Source organism: Takifugu rubripes, chromosome 6 (assembly GCF_901000725.2).
Source record: "Takifugu rubripes chromosome 6, fTakRub1.2, whole genome shotgun sequence".
NCBI lineage: Eukaryota > Metazoa > Chordata > Actinopteri > Tetraodontiformes > Tetraodontidae > Takifugu > Takifugu rubripes.
Window position 1 is genome coordinate 12,101,164 of NC_042290.1, and position 24,974 is coordinate 12,126,137.

The window sequence follows — 24,974 nt, forward strand, 5'->3', positions numbered from 1 at the left end:
CCTGACCAGTCACGTGGTCTCCCACCGCGGGGTCGCTATATTAATGAGAACAGACGTGACACAATAACGACATCATCTGAACATGAACATCTGGTGAGAATTGCCATATTTTTCCCGTCGACTCCTCATATGATGATTTATGTTAGATGTTATTTATTAGATCCTTTTAGTCTGTCAGTTAATTTGTTTCCACAGATTATTAATAATGTGTTGTCATTGGCTGGAAAGCCCTTCAAAAGTAGTCCAACAAATTAAAATGAACGTGTTTGTATGGGAGCAGTACGTGATAACGTGGACCTGAGAAATGCGTTATCTTACCAAAGAAGTAACGTGTATGAAAAGTATGTGGATTTGTGCGCAGCTTGAAAGTCAAACAAGTCTCGATAAAAGGGTCGAAGATGCTTTGACACGTCATATTTCAAAGGTAAAGGATCTTTGAGATAAAAGCAGCCGATTATTTTGACGTAGTTGCCTACGTGACACTGAATTATCGACTTCAGAAAACCAACACAAAAGTCCAGCCTGAAACCCGCTAATTTGGAGAATCGGCGCATTCCTGTCGTTTCCCAACAACTGGACACCTCAGCCTCCCCCAGGTGTTAAAATCTTGTAGTTTTGACACGGTTACAAATCAAAAATCACGTTGATCCGAGACGAAGATCGCCGGCAGATGCCTCGTTTCCCGTTTTCCGTCGCCACAAATGAAAGACAGGCCGGGCGGAAAATAAAAGCAAACTCAAATGTGCTTGTTTGCCTGACGTCAGCATCATCCTGAGCAGTGAGACATTTAATCGATTTTGAAAGGAAAGGTGGAAGCCAAAGTGTGTATGAATTTGCAGTAGTTTGGCATCTTTGTTCCGGAGAACCTTCGACGCTACATTTGTAGTCGTACGTCCTCTTTCCCTCCTCGAGCATCAGGCAGCCTGGACAAAAAAGTTTTACAACTTTTTAAGATGTCGGTCAAATTGCTTGTACTACGATATATAGGAAAGACTCCAAGTGCATATATCGATCCTGAAATAATCAAAGAAGCTGGAAAACAGCAGAAATGTGACCTGACAGACAAAACCGAGGGCGCAAACAAAAGGGTCTATTTGACGCACGACGTGTTGCGTAACTTCCAAAAACAACATGGCGGCCGCCTTGAAGAGGTGGTGCGGCGGAGCGATTTCGAGGTATTTTATTTATCCCTTTATCATTAAAAATGTTTAAAGTTGACTGGTCGCCCCCATCATTGTCTTAAAATGAAATATTTTTCTTTCAAATGTCATGACAATGTAATGACGTCGCGGCACGGTTTGCCTGTGATTGAGACTCCGACCAATGTTCAGGAATACATTTAGTAAACAAACCAAAAGTTACGAATTTATCATGACATTAGGTAAATAAAGAGGCCATTAATTGAAATAATCAAAAATTTGGTGTGACTAATTCGAACCTGACAAAACGGGCTGACAAGCTGGTTTAACTTGAGCGTCACGTGATGTAGACTTACATTGTAGTGCACGGATAAATGGAGCGTCAACAGGGTTTTTAACATCATAAACTCAGCCTGGCCTCCTTCAGTCACATTAATTTGCTTTTTACTTCAAATTCATACAAAAACCTGCTTGTTTTCAGAGTTTCATCTGTGAGCTGCAGACAGAACCGCAGCCTCAACACTGGTGAGTCAGTCTGGATCTTCTCCCGCCTCATGGTCCCTCCGCCTCATGGGTCCCTCCCGCCTCATGGTCCCTCCCGCCTCATGGGTCCCTCCCGCCTCATGGTCCCTCCCGCCTCATGGTCCCCCTGCCTCATGGGTCCCTCCCGCCTCATGGGTCCCTCCCGCCTCATGGTCCCCCTGCCTCATGGTCCCTCCCGCCTCATGGTCCCCCTGCCTCATGGGTCCCTCCCGCCTCATGGTCCCTCCCGCCTCATGGGTCCCTCCCGCCTCATGGGTCCCTCCCGCCTCATGGTCCCCCTGCCTCATGGTCCCTCCCGCCTCATGGTCCCCCTGCCTCATGGGTCCCTCCCGCCTCATGGTCCCTCCCGCCTCATGGGTCCCTCCCGCCTCATGGTCCCTCCCGCCTCATGGTCCCCCTGCCTCATGGGTCCCTCCCGCCTCATGGTCCCTCCCGCCTCATGGGTCCCTCCCGCCTCATGGTCCCTCCCGCCTCATGGTCCCTCCCGCCTCATGGTCCCTCCGCCTCATGGTCCCTCATGGTCCCTCCGCCTCATGGGTCCCTCCTGCCTCATGGGTCCCTCCCGCCTCATGGTCCCCCTGCCTCATGGGTCCCTCCTGCCTCATGGGTCCCTCCTGCCTCATGGGTCCCTCCCGCCTCATGGTCCCTCCTGCCTCATGGTCCCTCCCGCCTCATGGGTCCCTCCTGCCTCATGGGTCCCTCCTGCCTCATGGTCCCTCCCGCCTCATGGTCCCTCCGCCTCATGGGTCCCTCCCGCCTCATGGTCCCTCCTGCCTCATGGGTCCCTTGTCCTGTTGTCCTGCTCCTTGTCTTCCACCCTTTCTCTGCACCACCCTCTGTCACCCACCCTCCTTGAACAAATCATGTATATGACGTACGGTTGATATCAATGTCTGTCCGATCGGTTCAGTCAAAAGCTGATTTTTATTCAGGATTCTGTGTCGCCTCCTGTGAACTGAAGCGTTTCCCTCGTTTTAGGCCGCAGTGTCCTGCGCCGACCCAGGCCCCTCCCACTTGTGTTGGCCACAGGTGGAGGTTACGTTGGATATGAGTACTACAGGACAAGGGAACGGAAGCAAGATGGCGAACCCGCAGCTCTGGCCACACCCACACAGGTAAGAGGATAACCTCCCCCAGATGGACGGTCTTTTACAGGAAGTGGCTTTAGCCCTGAGCTCGTGTTTTGCTTCTCTGGATACGTTTGTCTGTTGTGCAGAACAACTTTGGGTGTTAGTTTGGGGGCTTTTCAGTCAGAAAATGCTCATTTGTGGCCTGAAATTACATCATAGGTGTCCCAAGTTATTTTTAATTTGAGATTGTAACACGAAGTGGCACCAACAGAAGTGAGTGTAAATGGAATTATTGACACTTTAACGTCGATGTCGTTGGATGACACAGCCCATCTTTGTCCGCTCCCGTGTCAGTCTGGTCCCGGGACGCCCTCACCCGACCCATCCGCGCCTCGCTCGCGTACGCACACGCGCGCACGCGTTTCACAGGATTTGTACGTTTGTGAGGATGGAGAATTCTAGTTGTGGGTGTTGACGGTGATTTGTGTTGCCACAGAACATGGTTAGCTGGGCCCACTGGGTCAGAGTTGACTGAGCTAGTAACGCATCAGCTGTCCTCAGGCTCCGCCCCCTCTCCCCATCGGCTCATCTGCATCCTGATTGGATGATTCGCTGAGCCCGTCGCAGGCGGACCAGGAAGTGGATTCTCCCTCACATTTGGTCCTTTTTTAAAGCCATGATGTGACATAAGAAAAGGAGATTTGATCCCAACATTATTATATCAAAAACCTCAAAGAATAAACATTTTTGACAATAGAATTATTATCTAAATGAGAAGACAACTAACATGATTTCCTTACAACTGTGACATTTAAGCCTTTAAAATTATGTTATTAAAAAAAAAAATCTGTTTTAGTTTAATCTTCATTAGGTTGGTTAGAGATTAAAATAAAAGTTGACCACCTTCTGTTTCTATTTGGAGACAAATGGGGCAGGCGGGGTGAGGGGGTGGGAGGTTCTGCTGAGGATTAATGGTGCTGTGTGTCAGTCGGTGTCCACCTCTGTCCCGTCTGTGGACGCACCAGTCTGTGGCGCACCTGTGTGAGGGGAACGTCAGCATGTGTAAGCGTCCCGCTCTCTCTGCTGCGTCGTCAGACAGCCAGCGTTCATGGTGAGGTTCTTCTCCCAGCGCCGCAGGGAGCGTCGAGAGCGCGATCTACTGCGGCAGGTGAGGCGGCGGTGTCGCGTCACCGACGCCGAGGAAGTCTGCAGAAGAGATAGAGGGGAAGGAGGAGGAGGGGGGGTGAGGACTAGATCAACAGCACGATTCAGGTGGGAGAGGACAAATAAAAATACGCTGTTATTCTTGTGTACTTGGCTCAAAAATGTGAGATTATACAGGAAAGATCTGAAGATTACTCCTAAATAAGTACTTAGCAACAGTAATTAACCTTATATGAAGAGAATATACTTAAATTCAAGACGATGCTGTTTTGTGGTCGCAAATAGCCTGAAAGATGAGATAATCCATGGTGGCACTGCAAGAATATTCATACTTGATGCTTAAATTTAACATTCTTGTCAAACCGACTGAGCAACACTTTGTTCTTTCGTCGACATTGTTTGTAAATCTCCCCAAAACTGCTGTAATAACATAGTTATACCAGTTATTTGTATCTTTGAAAATCATTTTTAGATAAAAATGAGATGATATTTTATGGTCTAATGAAAATCAATTCAGAATGAGTGAAACATGCACGTGTGTGTTTGTGTGTTTTAATGAGCACACGTGTCAGGTCAGCTATTTTAGCGGGAGCTAAGCTGAACCTGCGTTAGCCTCTTTCCAGCTCATCCTCTGCTAACCTGCTCACCCTCTGACCCAGTTGTGCTACTCAGCACATCCTGTATTAATATACAGAGACGCATGTGTGAAAATATGTGTTAATGCTTTAAGGTTCACCATCGTATTTAAAATATGACGGTGAACATTTCTCTGGAAGCTTTTAATCTTTAATGGAATTCCTAGATTTAAAGGCAAAAAAATCTGTAGAAGGTTGAAAACCAAACTATTTTCAGATTTAGCCTGTTGCGTTATGGTTTGCATGCTGGTTTCCTGTAGCTGAGCTGCGTTAGCCTCTGTGCTACCTTCTACCCCCCCCCCCCCCCCCATCTGCTGTATGTAAATCGCTCTCTCGCTGGCTGACGCCCAAATCAGAAAACAGAATTTTAGACGACAGAAGAGTAAAAAACCCCTGAAAAAAACAGTCTTTCTGTGATTCATCCAGAATTCCGTCCTCGCCTGGTTTTCCTGGGGTGTTGATGGACTCTTCAGATTCTAATTCCAGACATTCTACTTTATATTGACGTGCGGTATTCCACTGATGCAGGCACCGTCAGTGCTTTGATCCGTTGCCATGGAAACGCCATCAATCCTTCTAGAGTAGACTTAATTTCTTAACTATCATGTTTTTTGTTTTTTCCCTTAATTTTTCTGACAAATTTTTTTTTTTTACTTCTCATTTTTTATTCTTTTTTCTCCTCCCTCGTTCATCACTCATCTCGTTATGGTAATCAGGCTCCAGGTCCCTCGTTTGACGTTCCGCCGCCGTCTGAATGCGCTCAGTGGCAGCGTGGGTCGCCCCACCCCTTGGCGCCGTCGTCCGATCGCCTTCCTCTTCTACGTCTTGTCTGCCAGCGCTCTGCGGCCGCTGGCCAATCGGGTAAGAGCGGCCGTCAGCGAGTTGGACAGAGTTCCCCCGTGGGGGGGCGTGAACGTTGCATCCCGAACGAACCCATTCAGGTTCTGCATCTTTCCGCTTCCTCACGGGTTGAAAAGATCCATTTTAATTCCTCAGCCTACTCAGAATAATGTTCACCGTACAGAAAGACTTTTATTTTGAAGTTTTGGTGACGCTGCAGAGTTTTTGTCTGTTTAGCTGAGTCTCGGTCAAGGTCACGGAGGTCAAGGTCACAGCGGAGCGTCTTCTGACTGCCGTTAAATCTTAAATGTGTGAATTACAAATTGGAACGGTCGTTGCGCCTCAGAGATTTTGGCTTTGGGCCAATATTGTTGTTTGTTCCGTTGAGACGTGATAACAGACTTTAATGTACGTTGTGTGTGAGCTGAGACTGGTACCGGTCCGTTGGTGCATTTAGTGCTGCGGTCGCTGCTGTAAATGATTCCTACATAAATCTACATTTACAAAGGAAATTACAGTCATATTTTCCATCCCTAAAACCAGAATATGGTGTCTTAAGGTGCGCGTTTGTGTTTGCTGCTGCAGGTGGCGCTGTACCGCTCCTTCCCAACGCGCCTCCTCTCCCGGGCCTGGGGCCGTCTCAATGGCGTGGAGCTGCCTAACTGGCTCAGGAAGCCCATCTACTCCCTGTACATCTGGACCTTTGGGGTCAACATGCAGGTCAACAGCTGGATCAGTCATTCTCCGCTCTCATTTCAGTCAGAAAGACTTTGTGACTGTTTTCTCCTGTTCGACCACCAGGAGGCAGCGGTGGAGGACCTGCGTCACTACAGGAATCTGGGAGAATTCTTCCGGCGGCGCCTCAAACCTGCCGTGCGGCCACTCTGTTCTTCTTCCTGTTTGGTAATTAATGACCTGCTCTTCAGATGTCTTCTTTGGATGAAGTGATGTAAGCAATTGGTCTTTTGTCTGTCAGATTTCTCCAGCCGACGGAAGGATCCTCCATTTTGGTCGGGTGAAGAACTCGGAGGTGGAGCAGGTGAAGGGGGTCACCTACAGTTTGGCGAATTTCCTGGGTCCACAGAAGAGGCAGAGCAGCAGTAAGATCCCCGAGAGATCCAAATGTCCAGCAGCTTGTTGGGACCTGAAGACCCAGTCACATATGCAGAACCCTCTCTCCTCTTGACCCTGTTCAGCCTCGCCATCGTCCTTCCGGGACCTCCTGCTGTCCAGCCCTGACAACGACCTGTTTCACATCGTCGTCTACTTGGCTCCAGGTGACTACCACTGCTTCCACTCGCCTACAGACTGGAAGGTGGAGCTTCGTCGGCACTTCCCAGGTAAGGCCGCCCCCTTGTCTAACTGAGCGCCTCCTCTGTCCCACCTGCTGCTCCACGTCCGCTCGCTCTCCTCCTCAGGCTCCTTAATGTCGGTTAACCCGGGTGTGGCTCGTTTGGTGAAAGAGCTGTTCTGCCTTAACGAGCGCGTGGCGCTCATCGGCCAATGGCAGCACGGCTTCTTCTCGCTGACGGCCGTCGGAGCGACAAACGTGGGCTCCATCAGGATTTACTTTGACCAGGTGTGTTTCCTTACTGAGCTGGAGCATGTGAACGTGTGTTGATGGAGCTTGTGTGTGATTCAGGAGCTGCAGACGAACGCTCCGCGCTACACCAAAGGCACCTTCTTTGACCGCAGCTACGACTGCGCGGGGGACCAGTTTTGGAATGGCGGCGGCGATGGGGGCGTGGCCTCTGCTGGCGCAGCAGGCGTAGCCTTGCAGAGAGGGGCAGCGGTGGGAGAGTTTAACCTCGGCTCCACCATTGTTCTGCTGTTTGAAGCTCCGAAGGACTTCAGCTTCAATCTGCAGCCAGGCCAGCGAATCAGAGTCGGAGAAGGACTGGGCCGCCTCTGATCGGCCGCAGTGGGCGTGGCCTGGTGACGGGACTCGGCGAAGTCTACGGACCGTGTGAAACCAAGAAACTGAAAGGGTATTTGATGACTTCATATTCCCAGAATGCCTTGTACCTCGTGAAAGGAAGTGCCAAACAAGCTTAAACCTTCCAGTAACATAATAGTGAAAGTTAACAACAAACGAACATTTCTATCACGCAGACACGACTGAAACATCCTCCGTCCACGGACTTTGAATTTTAAAAGGTTTATTTTCCATGTGGGGTTCATGACAAGCCTTTTTCTAGCACACAAACCTGCAGCTGCGCGAGCGTTTTATCCTTTTTGTTAAAGTCTGTCAGAAGGGAGACGTCTGACGCGTCGATCCTCTGCTTTTGTAAAATATCTGTGAATAAATATTTTTGTCTCAGCCGGTTTATTATTCGTCTCCGCTGCAGTTTGTCGTCCTCATTTTAGCTCAGTCTCGAATCGGACCAGCAGAAGCGGATTGTAACCTGTTCCTGGACCCACTGCTCAGTCTGAGGCCCGTCTCGGGCAGCAGAACCAGCAGCACAGCCAGCAGGCTTGTGACGGGCAGCAGTTGCCATAGCGATGAAATCGTGGCTCAGCCAGACCTCCATGCGACCAGTTATCTTCAGTCATCTCCTTCCCCAGCCACAGCTTTCCATCAACAGCTTCATCTCCAACCTGCCTGTGGCTGGAGTTCAGGGAGCAGGAGGAGGTGCAGGTCTGCTGGGCTTTCACTCCCAGGAAGGAGGCCAAGTCCAGGTCCAGACCTGCTGCTCCTCCTCTGGGCCGAGGAGTGTTCTGTCGACACTGAGGACAGGGGATCCAAACCTGGGGAGGAGAAACAAGCTCACTCACTTTCCTTCCCGACTGTCAGAAGTTAAACCTGATCAGTCGCATGCTGATGATGTCATCGGTCACCTGATCGTTTATGACCGTGTCCAGCCTCTTCAGACACGCCTGGCAGAAGGCGTGTCCACAATGCAAGCGCCGTGGCAACCGCGACACCAAGTCGTAGCTACCAAAGCACACGATGCACACCAGGTCCTGTCTCCTCAGAGATGTCAGGGTCTCCGTGGTAACGGAGGAAAGAGGAGGGAGGGGCTCACAGCAGATGTCCTCCTCCTCCTCTTCCTCCTCTTTTTCTCTGCAATCTGACATGTCTTCCTATTGGACATGACAGGAAGAATTTGTATAAATGAATTGTGACTTTCATCACTTCCTTCCAACGTTGGTGATCCTGAGATACCTGAAGTTAAACAGTCAAAACATCACAGCTGTCCGACGTCCCAACGCTCCGTCTCCATAAATGTCCCAGCAAAAACAAGGACAGACATCCTGATGCTTCCTATAAATTCCTGTTAGATTGGCTGCCAATTTTAAGATGATTTTAGGCTTAAGTTCAACTGTGGGCTGTGTTTAAGCCACATCTGCTACTCTGATTTGGTGAATGGATCCTTGTTGCCCTACATCAGCCATATGGTGGCTAGTGAACACAAAAAGCAACTTTAAATCAATGGAGAGCTGCTCCAAGGTTTGATTATCTGAACTCAGTCAAATGTTTCGGAGTAAAAAGGTGCCATTTAGTGTGAGAGACAAACATTTCTATGCAGAAAAGACTGAAAAAGAGAAATATCAGGTTTAAACTCCACAACAGGGAAAAAGCAAAGTAGCAGCAAAAATAAGAGGAATGATTTTAATCTACATAAAAAATAACCTTTTTCTTCTTTCCACCAAACATGTTTTACCTGCTGATCTGGAGCCTGCTCGTCCTATTTCCTTCTTTCACATCTCTTTTCGCCTCTTTTTTGACCTTTGTTGGCTCTGTATGTATGTTCTTGTCTTTTTGTCCCTTTTTGCTGCTTTTTATTCCATTTATCCTTCTCTTCCTGGTCTTTTGTCTTTTTATCCCACTTTATTCCTGCCACCTTTCCTTCCTTGAGTCTTCTTTCATCTTTCTGTCCTTTTCATCCCTCCTCCAGTCTCTTCTTTCATCCGGCCTTGACTTTAATGTTCTTTTCTTCCTCACTCGATGTCGCTCTGTTGGTTCTTTCGTTCTGCCTCATTCAGAGAGAGAGAGAGAGGGAGGAAGAGGGAGAGTCACCTTCATCAATAATGAAGCCTCGCTGGCCCAACAGGTGAGGCACTCACTGACCCTCAGGTAACACAAACATACAGAAACGGTGAAAACATTAACAAGATTCAACTGTGTGAAACGTTTTCACACAGTTTGATGCAGCTACCGCATTTTCAATGACAGCAAAAACACTTGGAAATACGACCAATAAGTATCGTAGTACATTTAAAAACTCAGGAAATCAATTACAGTCCTTCCTTAATAATTTGTTCAATCCTATTGACGTGTTACTAAAGGAACATGTGTGATCTATTTGTAACCTAAATCAGCCAGTAGAAAGTGGAGAAGCTCTCAGGTTTCGATGTTGGCGCATCAGGTTACTGTGGGTAACCCCGGAAACAAGGACACGCAGCTCTCCTCCCGCACCAGCAGGGGGCGTCGTTTCTGTTTAACGTCGATGACGTAGCGTAATTCTCTGAAGAAGAACAGTGGGGCGCCCAGCAGCGTTGTTGCCCCCTAGTGGCTGACTCTAGTAAAGCATGAGCCAAACTCCCAGCCAAACAAAGATGTTTTCCATTGACTTTCGTGACTTATTAAATTAATATTTATGATTATTTATTTATGTTTTCTGCGTTTGGTGTTAGATATAAACATGCTCAGACCAGAAATTTGGTTAATTTTAAGACCATAAAATAATGAATTGTCTTTCTTCATGTCTGAAAAAAGTATTCCACCAAACTTTAGATATTTTACAGCAAATTACAGGTTAAATAGGCAGACTTTAACCAAGAGGATTATTATTTTCTTGATATTTTTAAAACTTCACTTTAAAACTTGTGAAAAATAAATACTTTGTGGAAAAGCTTCAACACTTTTTTAAACCAAGAAATATCTCTCCCATTTCATTTCATTTGTAGAATGTTAATATTTGATGGAAAATAAACGTAATTTTATATTTATGTTGAAATTAAAGCTTTGAAGAAACAGTTTGTAGAGAAAAAGCATAAATTTATTATTTTTAACATATTACTAAACATTACCCAAGAATTTCAGCAAAAAACAAATAAGGAAAACACTATAATTAGTAAGTCGTGCAAGTTATCATGGTGTGATATGTTTTTTTTTTTTGGTTTTTTTTATAAAGCCTTCAGTTTGGTTAATATTCTAGTTGTGTCTGTTGGTCTTGACCTTAATTAACCATAAATATTCTTTATAAATGTCCCTCACTGACAGGACTCAGCTGACCTAAGAGAACTATGAATGAGCAAATACAACTAAAGAAGTGGAATTATTTAAAATAACATCAGTAACTTTCCTTCATTCATTTTCTTCTCATTTCTCCCTCCATTGGACTTCTGTGCCCATTCTTAACTTCCTCCTTTTGCTTTCCTTCCAGAAAAAGGTCTTAACAGACGAGAAAATAAATACTTCTGAACCAGTCACCGTCCTCCCATCACTTCTTCCTCCTGCAGCGGTAGCAACAGGTGCGACTCCTGGCCCCCTCTTCCTCCTCCACTCCGGCTTCCTTGACCACATATGGCGGCGGGTTCCCCTCATTGCTGCTCATGGTCATTGGGTTGACGATCACTGTGGCGTTGTCATCAGGACTGCGTATCTTGGCTCGGGGGATGGTCACCTCGCCATAGGGGTTTTCAGGGGAGACGTTGATTCTTGACATGGCCCAACGGCGGCTAAAGCTGGTCCAGCAGCCAACTAATCAAAAGACATGAAGTGATGAGACTGAAGGCTGTGGGGAAGAGAGAGAGAATGGACTTTTCTGGTTGTTTTTTTTTAAGAATAAAGCAGGAGCAACCCAAACAAAGAAGGATGGAGCTCTGTGGCGCTTCTTGATATGAGACATGTTCAAATTCAGCCTTTCACATTCTTTAAATTCCATTATTAGCTTAGACAAACATTTGCATCATTTTCTTCTGGAGACCATTATTTTTAAATGCTCACATTTTATATTTAGACTCCTGGACTGAATGTTAATATGTTGGATTTATTAGCAGGTTCTGTGCAAAATACACATTGTTGAGTGTTAAATTTACTTTTTCTATTAAAACTTTAGGAGTAAATTACAAACAAAGTGCAGCCCAGATTATAATGTCCAATAGAACTAGAAAAACTAGTAAAGGAGTAAAAGTACTGTGTTCTGACCCATTTCGCCCTGATGTCATGTTCTAATGTTCAGCTAAAACAACCATAATCAGATACAGTTCTGGATTTGTGTTGATCAACTGGCTCATTTATTAAAACCTGTCCAGCCATGTTCACATTCATCTTAAAGGACTATTTACATTTATTCACATGGAAAAGAGCCCAGAGGAGGATTAAAGTTGATTTTAAAACACCTAAATAGTAAGACAAGCCACTATTTATGACCATAACTCTCTCATCGAACATGGGAAAAACACTACGTCAACTGACTCACCTGTTCGCAGCTGCACAGGTTCGTCTTCCTGAAGCCACTTGAAGGGGAAAAAAATGCCTTTTAACCCTTTTTAATCGTTCTTATTTTCTTCTGTTTAATGAAGACACTAATAATATCGTACAAATCAGTTTCTCTCCTGAATCTCTCCCCTTTTGTGCCCGTCAAGCTCCTTCCACTGCGTGGCCTCGCCTAAACCTGTTTTACCTGCCGGCACGCCTGCGGAGCTCCGCCCCCTCAACACCTGCACCCCAGATATATAGAGAGAGCAACGTCACAGGCCCACCTATCCGCTCCATAGTGTGTTCAGTGTATTGAAGAGAGTCCATGTTTACCTGCGCAGGCGACAAATGAATGCACCAAAACAACGTTTTTTGTGAATTAATACGTAACAGAAGCGGCCCAAGCAATAGACCCAAATCAAAGTGAAACGCAGCGAAATACCTGAAAGAAGAAGCCAATCGGAGCCGGGGTGGGCGGGGCTTAGCGACAGAAGTTTCTGTCCAACCGGTTGTTTTCAAAATTTGAACAATTCTCTCCAGATTTATGTTGAAAAATGTCACGTCTAATCAATAAAGCTGCTTCGTAAGCTTCTAACTCCAGGTATCTATTGATTGTTTCATATTTATTGTGTAATTATTGAGACGTTATACAGCGAAAAAAACACAAAGATCAATATGCAGGTTTAAAAATGCTAATTAACAAGCAAAATCTTCGTGGTTTATCTGGTGTCTGGTTTATCTTTCTGTATCCACCCCGCCAGCTGGCTTCTATCGGTCAACATTTTTTACTTTTATTGGATGTTTTAGTGACTGAAAATGCCTCAGCAGCAGCCGCCCGTTCCCCCGTTTCCGTTTCCGGCGGAAGCCCCTCCCTTTAGCCGATAGCCGTTTAGCTCCGCAGCCTGACGACAAGAGGAGTAGCTGTAAAAACACAGCAGAAAAACTCGGTGAACGGGGTGAAATGAGCCCGGCGGAGGACACCAGAGGACCGCGGTGACCGGACAGCGAGTCTGCCGCAGAGAAAAGCTGCTTTACGGTGCGATAATGTGGTTGAATTCGGCCCAGCAGAAGTCGAAAAACACCGAACCTCCTCCCGACTCTCCCACTCCTCCTCTGTCTGCTGTCTTAATCTTTTCTTTATTTACCGGGAGAAATGTGGAGAAACACGCTCTTGGACGGAAAAATTACGCATTAGTCTGCTTGTTCGTTGAGCATTTTGTCTAAGAGTTGGTTGTAAACGAGTTTAAACAGCCGTCATGGACATAATAAAGCTCCTTATCCTTTCATTCCAGTTGCAGTGTTACCGCTGGCTGCTAGCCTGTTAGCTTCGGGATTCCATAGGATTTTAGGGGGATTCAGCGGGTAGCATTAGCTTAGCTTCAGTTTTACAGTACCGGTCATCATCCTGGAATGCTAAAAGTTTAGGGTCGAATATTTATGACTATATGGTTTTGGTTCAGTCGAAGTCCACCAATTCAGGTCAATAAGCAGTTGACATTTGCTGACAGGATTTGATCACCTTTATAACTTTCAGAGATTTTAGTGAGACATGAAACCCTGAACACTAAAACTTAATGCTGATCTGTCATGTACTTTTATAAATATATTCTTTTTGTACTTTTGTAAATATGTTCCTTATGCTGTGTCTCTGAGCGTCCTGAGGAATTTCACATTGTACATTATAGGAAGATGCAGAAATTCGAATTATTTGACACAGAAGTTTTAAAGAAAAGTACATGTTTTAAGTTAAAGATTGCCTTTTATTCTGAACATTTCTTGTATTCTCTCTCCTCAGAGGCCATGCAATCATCCCTTTCTCACCTCCACCATTAAAACAACTTGTGAGTGTGTGTGTGAGAGAGAGAGAGACTGAGACTGCATTTGTGAGTGAGTGAGTGTGTAATTTAGAATGGGGTTTGGTCGAGATTTGAGGAATTCCCATGAGGGATTATTGAAGCTGCAGGACTGGGAATTAAAGGTATCTTTCTCTTATGATTTAGTCATAAAGCATCTGTTATGTATAGCTTCTCCAAACTGTGAGGTTAAACTATTTTTTATAGATCCTGTTACAGCAGGGTTATACTAGACAAAACTGACTTGTTATTATGTAATTTGGCCTGTTTTAAGGAGACAGAGCTCATTTTGTAGCTGCGTGCCTCCAAAACGGGGGGAAAAAAAGACCTTTTTAGTGTACTAACCATGCCACATTTTGTCTCTTGTACACATCTCTGTTCTTTCACCACCAGCTGCTGGAGACAGTGAAGCGCTTCATGACCCTCCGTGTGAAGAGCGACAAAGAGTATGCTGCTCTGCTCCTAAACATGACTCAGCAAACAGAAAAACAGGAAGCCGCCGATTACATCAGCACTGTGAGCAAGGTGAGACCCCAGTTGAGGTCACCTCTGGGTCACATATGTTATCATTTTTTAGTTTTTGTTTGGGGGACTGGCGGCCTCTACTGAAGGTTAGAGTGAGGAACTATGGGATGTAGATCTACATTTATTGTTGGTTTTGTTGTTGGAACAGTTACAGCCTGTAACCCCTGTCGACTGGTGTTAACATCCCAGTTTGTGTCTCAGTCGTGGTCTCAGGTGATCCGTCAGACAGAGGCGTTGGGTCGAGTTATGCGGAGTCACGCTGATGACCTGAACTCTGGTCCTCTGCACCGCCTGGCAACGCTGATCCGAGACAAGCAGCAGCTGAAGAAGAGCTACCAAAGTCTTCATCTGCAGCTGGAGAGCCATAATCACAAGGTGGGCAGTTCAGACTAAAGTAGAGAAACTCTTAACTGGTACAGACTAAAGGACATTCAGCATCTTTCAGACCTTTTGTTTGTGTTTTATTGTTGCCAGATAACCAGGAGTGACCTGGACAAACTGAAAGCAACGTACCGACAGCTGAGCCGCGACGCTAATAACGCCAAAGAGAAGTACAGAGAGGCGCTCGCTAAAGGTTTGCACTGTTCACACAAACATCCAGAAATACAAGAACAAGTGAGAGAATCTTCACCACTACTTATTTGATCACAGGCAGGGAAGCGGAGCGAGCCCGTGAGCGCTACGACAAGGCAACTGCAAAGCTCCATAACCTTCACAACCAGTACGTGTTAGCCGTCTGCAGCGCTCGAGCGCAACAGGACGAACACAGACGACGCGCAGCCCCAGCGCTGCTTGATGATTTGCAGAAGATGCAAGAAGACATGACGCTTGCACTGTGAGCTGCCCCGAACCAAAAACACCTCAGTTGACTTGACTCAATCATTGATTGAGTCTTTACTGTGTGTTATTATTGCAGTAAAAGTATCCTGGAGGAGTATTGTGAGATCAGCAGTTTGCTGACAGAGGAGATTGTTAAAGTCCATCAGGAGATTTCAGCAGCTGTGGAGCAGGTCGACCCTCTGGTGGAGTACCAACAGTTCATTGACGCCTACAGGTCAGAAAGCGAACTCATTAGAAAATTGTAGTTCCAGTCCTGTCTGCTCATCTCTGGCCGACCTGATCTCGTCCCAGGTCTCCGGAGACTCCGGAGGCAAGTGTGGAGTTTGAATCATCGTTGTTGGAGGAAACCGAAAACCTTCCAGCCAATGAGATCCTGTGGAACACGCTGACGGCTGACAGCCTGCAGGCCACGTGAGCTTCAGTCAACACTTGTCCTGTCCCACGTTTCACACGGATTTATGAATATAGACAGTCAGGCTTTTAAGAAGAACTGTATTTAGTGTTTTTGAATTGCTAATGGTTGTGATTCAGCCGTTACAATTGAATGTCAGAGTTCAGTACCGGTATTCTTCTTTTCTATTAAAGGTTGTCATCGGCAACAGAAGAGCTGTCGCTGACTCAGCAGAACCTGCAGACAAAAGAGGCTTTAGCTGAAGACCTAAATACAAAAATCCAGACGAGTCAGCAGAACACGGAGAGGAAAAGCGAGTAAGTTTAGCACATTTCTAAAATCAGAAAGACCAGGTGGTAAATGAAGGAGTCTGTCTCTCTGCAGCTGCGTCCTGCTTCTCAGTCAGAAACTGTCTCTCCTCGAGCTTCGTCATGCAGTCCAGTCTCTCCGCGGCTCTGAAGTGCGCCTCGCTTCCCAGAAAGCTCTGCTGGATGCCAAGATGGCCACCGCTGCCTCGCCGCCGCCGCCCCCTCCTCCCCCCGCTCTGCCATACGAGGATGATACCCGCTCTGTAGGATCCACTGTAAAAACCACAGTTGGTTGATGTTGGTTTGTCTCAGACCTCCTTTGGGAGTGTGTGTGTGTCTGTGAGATGATGTGTGTGTGTGTGTGTTCAGGATAAAACAAAAGAGAAGAGCTCTCGCTTCGACACGCTGCGCCACTCTCTGGCTGGGATGATTCGGTCTCCTAAAACCATGCTGGGTTCCTCCACTTCGGTTAGTTTTGTGATAAAGTTTCCACAGCCCGGAGTAACTTGAAAATCTTTGTCCACTTAAGTTAACCATTTTACTGTAAATCAAAGAGGGAAATTCAAGTATTCTTGACTGCTGACTGTTTATTGAATACAGCTTTTACTGAAGCTGTAAAAGTCTTTGTTTCCCCTCGCAGCAGTTCTTTGACGTCATCCCGACGTCAGAGCGCCCCCTGGCGGAGCAAGAGTGGTATCATGGTGCTATTCCTCGAACCGAGGCTCAGGAGTTACTGCGACAACAGGGCGACTTCCTGGTGAGGGAAAGTCACGGTAAACCAGGCGAGTACGTCCTGTCGGTGTTTTCTGATGACCAGAGGCGACATTTCATCATCCAGTATGCTGATGTGAGTCGGTGTTTGATAACGTTCTCGTCACTTCGCCACCGTGCTGGAGTTAGAACCGTTTCTCTCTGCAGGGTCAGTATCGCTTTGAAGGAACAGGCTTCTCCACCATTCCTCAGCTCATCGAGCACCATTTCTCCACCAAGCAGGTCATCACAAAGAAGTCTGGGGTTGTCCTGCTCAACCCTGTCGTCAAGGTTACCACGACACGCACGCAACAAGCTTCAGCCGGGCCGCATGAGTCTGAATCTGGAAAAAACGTCTTTGTGTTTTTCCTACAGGATAAAAAATGGATCCTGAACCATGAGGATGTGGTGCTGGGGGAGCTGTTGGGAAAGGTTACCCGTTTCCCCTGATGATCGCCATGGATACGCAGCCTCACCTCATTTTAACACTGTCCCTCTCTGGTTGCCAGGGGAACTTTGGCGAGGTGTTTAAAGGAACGCTGCAGCGGGACAAAACGCCTGTCGCTGTCAAAACCTGCAAAGAAGATTTGCCTCCAGAGCTGAAAATCCGCTTCCTGTCTGAAGCCAGGTCAGTTTCGTTACTATCGATGGGTTTTCCGACCGATACGCGGTGACGTGCTGTCAGCAACTGTAGCGGGTTGTGGCTGTCTGCCCGTAGGATCCTGAAGCAGTACGACCACCCCAACATCGTGAAGCTGATTGGTGTTTGCACGCAGCGCCAGCCCATCTACATTGTGATGGAGCTGGTTCCAGGTGGGTGTAGCTGCTGATGGTGGCCCGATGGTGCCTTCATCGTTCACGTCCAACAGCCGCTGTGTTTGTGCCAGGTGGAGACTTCCTGTCATACCTGAGGAAGAAGAAAGATGAGTTGAAGACGAAGCAGCTCCTTCGCTTCTCGGTCGACGCTGCTGCTGGCATGGCGTACCTGGAGAGCAAGAATTGTATCCACAGGTAAGGTTGACAAGCACAGCACTGTGATTTCTGACAGGCAGTGAATGCACCGCCACAGATCTTCACCTCTTGAGACATACGTTTTGTGCTTCAGGTTGTTCGGCAGCAATTATATAATAGTAATGTGACTTTGAGGAGATTATTAACAGAAATATGTCGAGCAGGAGTCTGGGCTCCTGTGGTTTATCTCGATTGGTTCTGGTCCAGTTTGTGATGAGAAAAGATGAAGCCCTGGGCTCGTTTTGTCTCTCAGAGATTTAGCAGCGAGGAACTGTCTGGTTGGAGATAACAACGCTTTGAAAATCAGTGATTTTGGGATGAGCCGGCAGGAGGATGATGGAATTTATTCGTCATCTGGACTAAAACAGATCCCCATCAAATGGACGGCACCGGAAGCCCTAAATTATGGTGATTGGCCGCTGTCCCACCTCGTTACGCCCTCATTTAAACAGTTTTCCCTGCCTGTTGCTCTGTTGGTGGCTGAGGTCTCCTGCTCTGTCGCTGGTCCTCACAGGTCGTTACAGCTCCGAGAGCGACGTGTGGAGCTATGGCATCCTGCTGTGGGAGACCTTCAGTCTGGGAATGTGTCCTTATCCTGGGATGACCAATCAGCAGGCACGAGAGCAGGTGGAGAAAGGTAAAGATGGAGAGGTGTCGTCCGGGGGACCCTCCATTCATCCTTCAGTTTCTCACTTCAAATGAAGTGATGTACTAAGGTCTTCTCCTTCTCTTGTTGCTAGGTTACAGGATGGCGTGTCCTCAGCGTTGTCCCGACGATGTGTACAAAGTGATGCAGCGCTGCTGGCAGTACAACCCTGAAGAGCGACCAAAGTTCTCCCATCTGCAGCGCGACCTCGCTGCCATCAAAAAGAAGTGACGGCTTCACTTTTGTCCCCTCGAAGCGGACGTGGCGCCTTCAAGAACAAGAGGTGGTGACATCACGCACCCCCCGCATCAAGAGCGTAGGTGTCATCGCAAGCGGGAGACAACAAAGCTTTAGGACTGTCTCTTTCCTGGGTTTGTGTAGCTGTGGGTGCGCTCAACACCTGCTCCTTCTACACAAAACTTTGACCCTAAGCCTAAAAAGTGCCAACAATCCAGAGACCAAAGTTTATCATGGTGGTGATGTCAACATCACTGTGCTGTGAGTATTTCTGTTTAAAACAACAACAAAAAACCAACACATTTTCCAAATGGTAACTGTAATTTGTCTATGCAGCTTTTCACTGAAGTTAACAGGAGCGCCACCACTACTGTCGACTGTTAGCACAGTCCGCATGGCTACAGTCGCCATGCCGACCTGCTCATGACACTAATCCTAAAGAGACGCTTCACCTGGTCTCGTAACACGGTGACAACCTCAAACTGACATGACCCCGATGTCACCAAATCTTGGTCAATTGTGTTACTTCCTGTCATATTTAATCCCGATTGTGTATCGATCATGTTATGATCTTTATGGGTTCTTTGTTCCTCTTCATTTTTTACCTGAAGCAAAAACTGACTGATGGAGGAAACATTTCTCTGACCTCAAATGACACAACAGAACACTGCTTACCTTTTAAAGCCATCACCATGACAACAGCATGAACACTAACCTTCACTGCTAAGAGCCTCTCAGCATTTAAAACTAACATTAACTCAATCGTTTTATGTTCTCGGTTTCCATCTTATTTATTACACATGTATTTTTCTCCTGTGAGTTGTTTGTGGTGCAGATTATTTTGCAATTCCAGCCATCAGGTTTCACTTTGGCCACTCTTTCTAGATTTTAATCATTTTTTGTCCTCAGAATTTTATTAAAGCAAAAATATATTTATTGCATAAACAGAAGAAATTAGTTGTTTTACTTGTAATAGTTTAAAAATTATAAAAGCAAATCATTTTTATTCTTACCCCTCATCCATTTTCAGCTCAAACTTTTTTATCTGTATAAAAGTCATCAGCACTTAACTTGGTGACACCTTGTCGTCATCACAACTGCAATAATGGTCGACCACTTGAAATTTTTGTAAACGAACATTTTTAATATAGATTTCTGCACCTGCAATGTTAGAACTGTAAGTGGATCCAGGGATCTGATTGGTCAGTATCACTTCCGGTGAGGGTGGAGCTGGAATGTAACTGCGGCAGAGCGCCGCCTACTGTTTCTGTAAATAATTACACGTCCCAACAGTGTTTTTATTTCCCTTTTTGGTAAACACTAATCAGCTGTTTGTCTTTTGTATTTGTTTAAACCTTATAAAATATTATCGTATCATTTATTATGATAATAAATCACACAAAGTAAACTGCTCTGTGACGTCAATCCTCACGTTTGGTCGTATGTTCTTCCTTCAGGGGTTCACATGACAACTTTGAATAGCTCTGAATTATGTGTAGCAAATTTATCTTAAAGTGAAAACATTTCTGACCAAAATCAACCAGACAAGACATCCCTTAAAAGTGAACTCATTTAAATGAATTTTATTGAAACTGCACATAAATATTCAAATTCATCAAATCATAAAGCTCTACAAAAAAGCACATCCTTCTATGAAAACTGCAAACTTCCAAACAGAGTCGGTAGTGTAGCTGGTTCAGGATGAGGCTTGTAGCCAATTCGCTCATTTATGAGTTCAGCGCGTGACGCTGCCGTGGAGGTCGACGTGGATGCCGAGGCTCCACCCCCAATCATGTCAACACTGATGACGGAGGCCCCGCTTACGCCACCTCCAGATTCTGACTCCTCCGTTGACGCTTCCTGGCCTAAAATGTAAAAAAAACACCCCACCCAAACATTCAATATCAATCAGCAAATGACTGAAACGGCATCTGTTGTGGCTGAAAACGTCTCCATCCTGAGTGGTTCAGATCCGAACAATGATGACAGTGACTGAGAAATGTTGGTGGAATAGTTTGATATTCATTAAAAGGATTCAACCTCAAGCTCTTTCTTGACACTTTCAAATTCTGCAGTATCATCAATCTTCAGTTCCAGACGTGTGGGTTTTCTCCTCAGCATCTTTTTTTCCCCGGTGCACTGTTTGAATAAAAAACAACAACAACTGTACATTACAAAATAAAACAACAAAGGGATTATTTGGAAAAGATACCCTGCTAATTCTGAATAGGTAGCTTCTTGAAACTGATGAGTTCATAATTTATAAAAAACAGCTGCTAACTGCGCCTTCATTTCACCCATAGTACCATGAAAATGCTGTTTTTCTGCTGACTTCCAGTTTGATCTGCACATTAGTAACCCACCGTTACTTGAGTCGCGATATTTCAACCTTCTGTATGTGAAGAATTGACAATAAACCTACCTTGACTTGTATCATGTAAAATATATTAGCCGCGTAAATTTAGTAATAAAACATGTTAACGAACGTTGTAATTGAAGATTAAATACGGTGTGACCACGCAAAATACGTGGATTTCAAGTGTACAAATGTGAAATTAGGCTCATCCTCCAACGTACTACGTGAAAAAGGTTTTAAGAGAAACTGAACTCGTCATTAACCAACGGTTGCTCTGATTTTTTGTAAAGTAAAACAAAGCAAAAAGTAAACAGCTTTCATTTGAACAGGACAAAAACAGTTTTGAAGCGAAAGAAAATTACCCACCAAAAGTGTGGACCCGTTGTTTTCCCCAACTGTTTGTTTGCTAGTTTTCACGTTACCGGAAGCATAAAATATGACCCGGAAGTCCAAAGCTACAACCGAGCAGGAGAAGAAGAAATCGAAGCGGCGTTTATGTTGAATTGACGCCGTTTAATTTTTCTTCCACGTGTAGGTCTTATGTCTTAATATGGTGCTGCACTTTCCTTGTAAAAATGGTTTATATGCCTGCCTTATAGATGTGGCAGTTGTGATTTGCGCCTGACCGTAAGACTGCATTTATTGTGGTTAGGCTAATGCTAAGTGCCGCCGTGTGTGCTGTTTTTGTCCTGTTCCGTTCATTTTTGCCCTTATATCATTCTTAATTATTTAGTCCAATACTTATTATAATTAATAATCTTTTGATTTCGGTGTGAGTTCCTCGTTATTGGGTTAAGACGTAGCGTTGCAGAGGTCAATTAACAGGGTCTAAAACTGATTTCACGTTGTACAGCTTTCTGACAGAATATGTCCATACATGCTTAAAACAACTACTCAAAATGTATCTTTGCTTGCTTTCAACTTTGTGAGTATCCGTGTTTGCTTGGCAGAAGCACTTGGGAAGAGAAAACTGAATAAAAATGTCAGACCGACGGAGGATTTTGTTCCGGTGGTTAAAAGGAGTCGGCTTTTCTACGGAAGCCTGGAGGAGAAGGAGCGAGAGCGGCTGAGATCCGAGGCGACAAGTGGTTCAACAGGAAGCAGTGCAGTAAAGGTTGGCATTGAGGCCGGCCATATCAACATTTCTTCAGGTTAGTTCAGTATTGTCTACTGTTAAATATATGTGTGTAAAGTACAGCCGTGTGAGAGTGTGTATCCCATGATGCTTAAACAGGGGAGACTCTGGAATTGGAAGAGCGTGTCAGCGAAAGGCAGCAGGAAGCGCTCGCTGCCTTCGAGCGTCGTCGAAGAGCCAGGCAGATAACTGTCTCTACAGATGATGCCGAGGTGAAAGCTGGGCTCCGAGCACTTGGAGAGCCAATCACATTGTTTGGAGAGGGCCCGGCTGACCGGCGGGAGAGGTGAGCTGCAAATAGGTTTAACCTCGTTTCCTTTTTTATCATGTTTTATTATGATTCTTCAAAGTTGTGCTGATTGGGAACTAAACATGTACAATGACATGGACCATCCACTGAGTTTAAAACCTGGTTAACTTTGTTGCCATATTTTTTTGGGACGACAGATTGCGAACCGTTCTGTCTGTCGTTGGGCCTGATGCTCTGAAGAAGTCAAGGAGAGATGAAGAGAGAGCCAAACGGGCCCACGAAGAGGTCAACACACACCTCAACATGCATAAACATACTGTCCATATAATGTTTGTGAGTTCGGGGAAAGAATGGAACCTTTAAACTTCTCTAACTGACCAATGACAGTGCCAACAGACATGGTACCACGAAGGCACCGCCTCTCTGAAGGAAGCTCGGATCTGGCTGGCCAAATACTCTCTGCCACGGTGAGGGGTGAAGACGACACCCAGTCCCAGATCTTTTCCTCTGTCCCTGTCTCAGTGAGGACAAGCTCAGACTGGTTTGATTCTCTGCCTTCTGAGTTGTCCTGTGATTGGTCCAACAGGGCTGTGAAGCGGCTGGAGACTGCGCGAGCTCAGAAAGACCTGGTCGAGGCAACCAAGGTTGTCCGACAACAAGAACTTCACAAAAGTCTGAGGGTAAGATGGCGAACTGTAAAGATTTGTCATATGTGGTGGGGAAAAAATGATTCCATTTTTCAATTTATCAGATTTTTGTGTTTATCAACAGCTTCCCCTTCTCTCTTTTCAGAATCTAAACAACTTTTGCAGTCAGATCGGTGATTCTCGACCAATCAGCTTCTGCCACTTCAGCCCAGACTCCAAGATGCTGGCCACGGCTTCCTGGTAACACAACCACCCAGTTAGCATTGGCTACGCTAACGCTGGCCTTTCAGCTGCTGGCTCTTTGTGCCGATAGCACACAAGTTCAACTCCATATCGGTGTTTCAGTGAGGGTGATGTGAACATGCCAACTCCGTCTTTACAGGAGTGGTCTGTGTAAGCTGTGGTCTGTCCCTGACTGCAGCCTGATCCGTACACTCAGAGGTGGGCGATGCTGTCAACGATTTTGATCATTTGTTGTATTCTGGTTATACTTTTGGCCGTCATCCACATTCGTAACCAGATATTTTAGCAAGGAGTTTTCTGTTACCTCATATTTCAACATTGATAAAGTATCAGCTGTCATTACGTTGTTAATAAAAAGAAATATATCTTGATTCATATTAAAACTGAATGAGCCTTAATGAGCCTCTTCCTGCTTGTCTGCAGGACACAACACCAACGTGGGAGCCGTTGTCTTCCGTCCACAGGCCGGAATCTCCCTCGACCACTCGGACGTCAACCTGGCATCATGTGCTGCTGATGGATCGGTGAAGCTCTGGAGCCTCGACAGGTAGAAGATGAGAAGCAAGGAAGTGGTGAAAGAGGCAAAGAAACACACAAGTGGCTTCATCAATTGTTGTTTCTTCCCGGTTGCCATAGCGACGAGCCGGTGGCAGATATGAGGGACACACTGAACGAGTGTCACGAGTGGACCTGGCATCCTTCCGGGGAGATTTTTGGGAACGACCTGGGTAAGTCCTCAGGCAGGTTCTGTGGAACGCTACACACAAACGCACAATATACACATACGTTTATCTGCAGTTTACGACAATTCCTGGCGTTTGTGGGACCTGGAGGTTCAAGAGGAGATCCTCCATCAGGAAGGTCACAGTAAAGGAGTCCATGATATCCACTTCCACCCCGACGGATCTCTGGCTGCCACTGGGTTAAAACGCGCTACGCCGCTCACTGTAGCAGTTAGCAGTATCGCTATGGTTGCTGTTAGTTCCTGTATTATTGTGCCCATTTGGCATAGTCTCTCTTGACTGGATGACACATCAGCTCCGTCTCTCCTCTCTTGTCCGATCAGAGGGCTGGATTCCTTTGGCCGTGTTTGGGATCTTCGGACAGGACGTTGTGTGGTTTCCTGGAGGGACACCTGAAGGAGCTTTACAGTGTGAACTTCTCCCCCAACGGGTCAGCCAATCACACACACGCATGTAGCACACGGCCGAGCGGAAATCAGCTAAATGAAATAACAGTCACAGAAAATCAGCGCTCTACAGTTCGTAGGTGCTTTTAAGGTTGGAATGTGAGTTTCAATGCTACATTATGAAGCAAATTCAAGACGTGAGTGTTTAAAAACAAAAAAACAATGGATTTTAAACTATTCTCAGATAAATCGGTTTTAATATCGTTTTCATGAATCCAATGCTTTTGTGTCTCCGTTCTCAGGTATCACCTGGCAACCGGAAGCGGCGATAACTCCTGTAAGGTTTGGGAGTTGAGGAACAGGAAGTGTCTTTACACGATCCCCGCCCACCAGAACCTTCTGTCTGCCGTCCGCTTCCAGCGTAAATAGCCCTCATTTATTTCACCCCTTCAGAAATAACCACGGTGTCATATTTCTAAAGTGGTGCTCATTTGCGTACAGCCACAGACGGACACTTCCTGTTGACTGGAGCATATGACAACACGGCAAAGGTTTGGAGTCACCGGGCTGGACGCCGTTGAAGACGCTGGCAGGACACGAGGGGAAGGTGATGGGCATCGACGTGTCCCCCGATGGAAAGCTGATCGCCACCAGCTCCTATGACCGAACCTTTAAACTCTGGGTCTCCGAGTGACGGGCAGCAGCTGTTTTTTATTTTTGTTAATCAGATTTAGTTTGCTGCTGAAAATCTGCAGATTCCATTTTCTGATGTAATTGTTGAACCTTTTATAAATAAAGAATCAGAACTTAACAGTGGAAATCGATCAATGTATCT

General features: G+C 46.0%; 5 protein-coding genes and 2 long non-coding RNA genes across 14 annotated transcripts; 3 read left to right on the forward strand and 4 right to left on the reverse strand.

Annotated features, from left to right (window-relative positions):
• The first annotated feature begins 3 nt into the window (after positions 1–3).
• pisd (phosphatidylserine decarboxylase) lies at positions 4–7,716 on the forward strand. 2 transcript variants are annotated; one of them, XM_011605015.2, is made up of 10 exons: positions 4–93; positions 1,621–1,664; positions 2,661–2,797; positions 5,268–5,412; positions 5,977–6,111; positions 6,193–6,294; positions 6,368–6,491; positions 6,588–6,731; positions 6,810–6,970; positions 7,034–7,716. In XM_011605015.2, exons 3-10 carry the CDS (start codon positions 2,730–2,732, stop codon positions 7,301–7,303), a joined length of 1,149 nt encoding a protein of 382 aa, XP_011603317.1. In that variant the 5' UTR covers positions 4–93; positions 1,621–1,664; positions 2,661–2,729; the 3' UTR covers positions 7,304–7,716. The 2 variants fall into 2 exon arrangements, with proteins under 2 accessions (XP_011603317.1, XP_003965666.2); XM_003965617.3 differs by lacking the exons at positions 4–93; positions 5,268–5,412 and adding an exon at positions 922–1,175.
• Positions 744–1,631, reverse strand: LOC115250171 (uncharacterized). The gene is made up of 2 exons (XR_003888743.1): positions 1,496–1,631; positions 744–923 (listed from the first exon to the last, which is right to left on the reverse strand). It is a non-coding gene; the product is annotated as an uncharacterized lncRNA (long non-coding RNA).
• On the reverse strand, positions 7,387–9,933 carry rnf224 (ring finger protein 224). Of its 3 annotated transcripts, none has more exons than XM_029837648.1 (4): positions 9,706–9,933; positions 8,558–9,365; positions 8,230–8,475; positions 7,387–8,139 (listed from the first exon to the last, which is right to left on the reverse strand). In XM_029837648.1, exons 3-4 carry the CDS (start codon positions 8,467–8,469, stop codon positions 7,816–7,818), a joined length of 564 nt encoding a protein of 187 aa, XP_029693508.1. In that variant the 5' UTR covers positions 8,470–8,475; positions 8,558–9,365; positions 9,706–9,933; the 3' UTR covers positions 7,387–7,815. The 3 variants fall into 3 exon arrangements, with proteins under 3 accessions (XP_029693508.1, XP_029693507.1, XP_011603315.1); XM_029837647.1 differs by having other exon boundaries at positions 8,558–8,794; positions 9,057–9,933; XM_011605013.2 differs by having other exon boundaries at positions 9,057–9,933.
• A 439-nt stretch (positions 9,934–10,372) lies between these two features.
• On the reverse strand, positions 10,373–12,166 carry LOC105416594 (uncharacterized). 2 transcript variants are annotated; one of them, XR_003888746.1, is made up of 3 exons: positions 12,152–12,166; positions 11,820–12,060; positions 10,373–11,098 (listed from the first exon to the last, which is right to left on the reverse strand). It is a non-coding gene; the product is annotated as an uncharacterized lncRNA (long non-coding RNA). The 2 variants fall into 2 exon arrangements; XR_964634.2 differs by lacking the exon at positions 12,152–12,166 and having other exon boundaries at positions 11,820–12,078.
• A 500-nt stretch (positions 12,167–12,666) lies between these two features.
• On the forward strand, positions 12,667–19,808 carry fer (fer (fps/fes related) tyrosine kinase). Of its 4 annotated transcripts, XR_964633.2 has the most exons (21): positions 12,668–12,854; positions 13,614–13,796; positions 14,065–14,196; positions 14,398–14,571; positions 14,671–14,770; positions 14,848–15,031; positions 15,113–15,250; positions 15,328–15,447; positions 15,622–15,744; positions 15,812–16,010; positions 16,105–16,203; positions 16,376–16,582; positions 16,654–16,776; positions 16,861–16,917; positions 16,995–17,113; positions 17,204–17,298; positions 17,373–17,496; positions 17,750–17,904; positions 18,011–18,133; positions 18,237–18,640; positions 18,716–19,808. XR_964633.2 is itself a non-coding variant. In XM_029837431.1 (20 exons), the coding sequence occupies exons 2-20, from the start codon at positions 13,728–13,730 to the stop codon at positions 18,371–18,373; spliced, it is 2,475 nt and encodes an 824-aa protein (XP_029693291.1). In that variant the 5' UTR covers positions 12,667–12,854; positions 13,614–13,727; the 3' UTR covers positions 18,374–19,808. The 4 variants fall into 4 exon arrangements, 3 of the variants coding, with proteins under 3 accessions (XP_029693291.1, XP_011603310.1, XP_011603312.1); XM_029837431.1 differs by having other exon boundaries at positions 12,667–12,854; positions 16,379–16,582; positions 18,237–19,808; XM_011605008.2 differs by having other exon boundaries at positions 18,237–19,808.
• A 127-nt stretch (positions 19,809–19,935) lies between these two features.
• cdc26 (cell division cycle 26 homolog) lies at positions 19,936–21,207 on the reverse strand. Its single transcript, XM_003965616.3, is given in 4 exon segments — positions 19,936–20,229; positions 20,232–20,244; positions 20,420–20,518; positions 21,102–21,207. Coding segments are annotated over 3 exon segments (294 nt in total). The 5' UTR covers positions 20,501–20,518; positions 21,102–21,207; the 3' UTR covers positions 19,936–20,029.
• prpf4 (pre-mRNA splicing tri-snRNP complex factor PRPF4) lies at positions 21,172–24,963 on the forward strand. The gene is given in 16 exon segments (XM_029838061.1): positions 21,172–21,226; positions 21,686–21,886; positions 21,970–22,156; positions 22,318–22,405; positions 22,508–22,587; positions 22,707–22,800; positions 22,913–23,007; positions 23,150–23,208; positions 23,434–23,557; positions 23,647–23,738; positions 23,809–23,932; positions 24,077–24,126; positions 24,129–24,183; positions 24,442–24,560; positions 24,641–24,700; positions 24,703–24,963. Coding segments are annotated over 16 exon segments (1,614 nt in total). The 3' UTR covers positions 24,834–24,963.
• Positions 24,964–24,974: the final 11 nt, after the last annotated feature.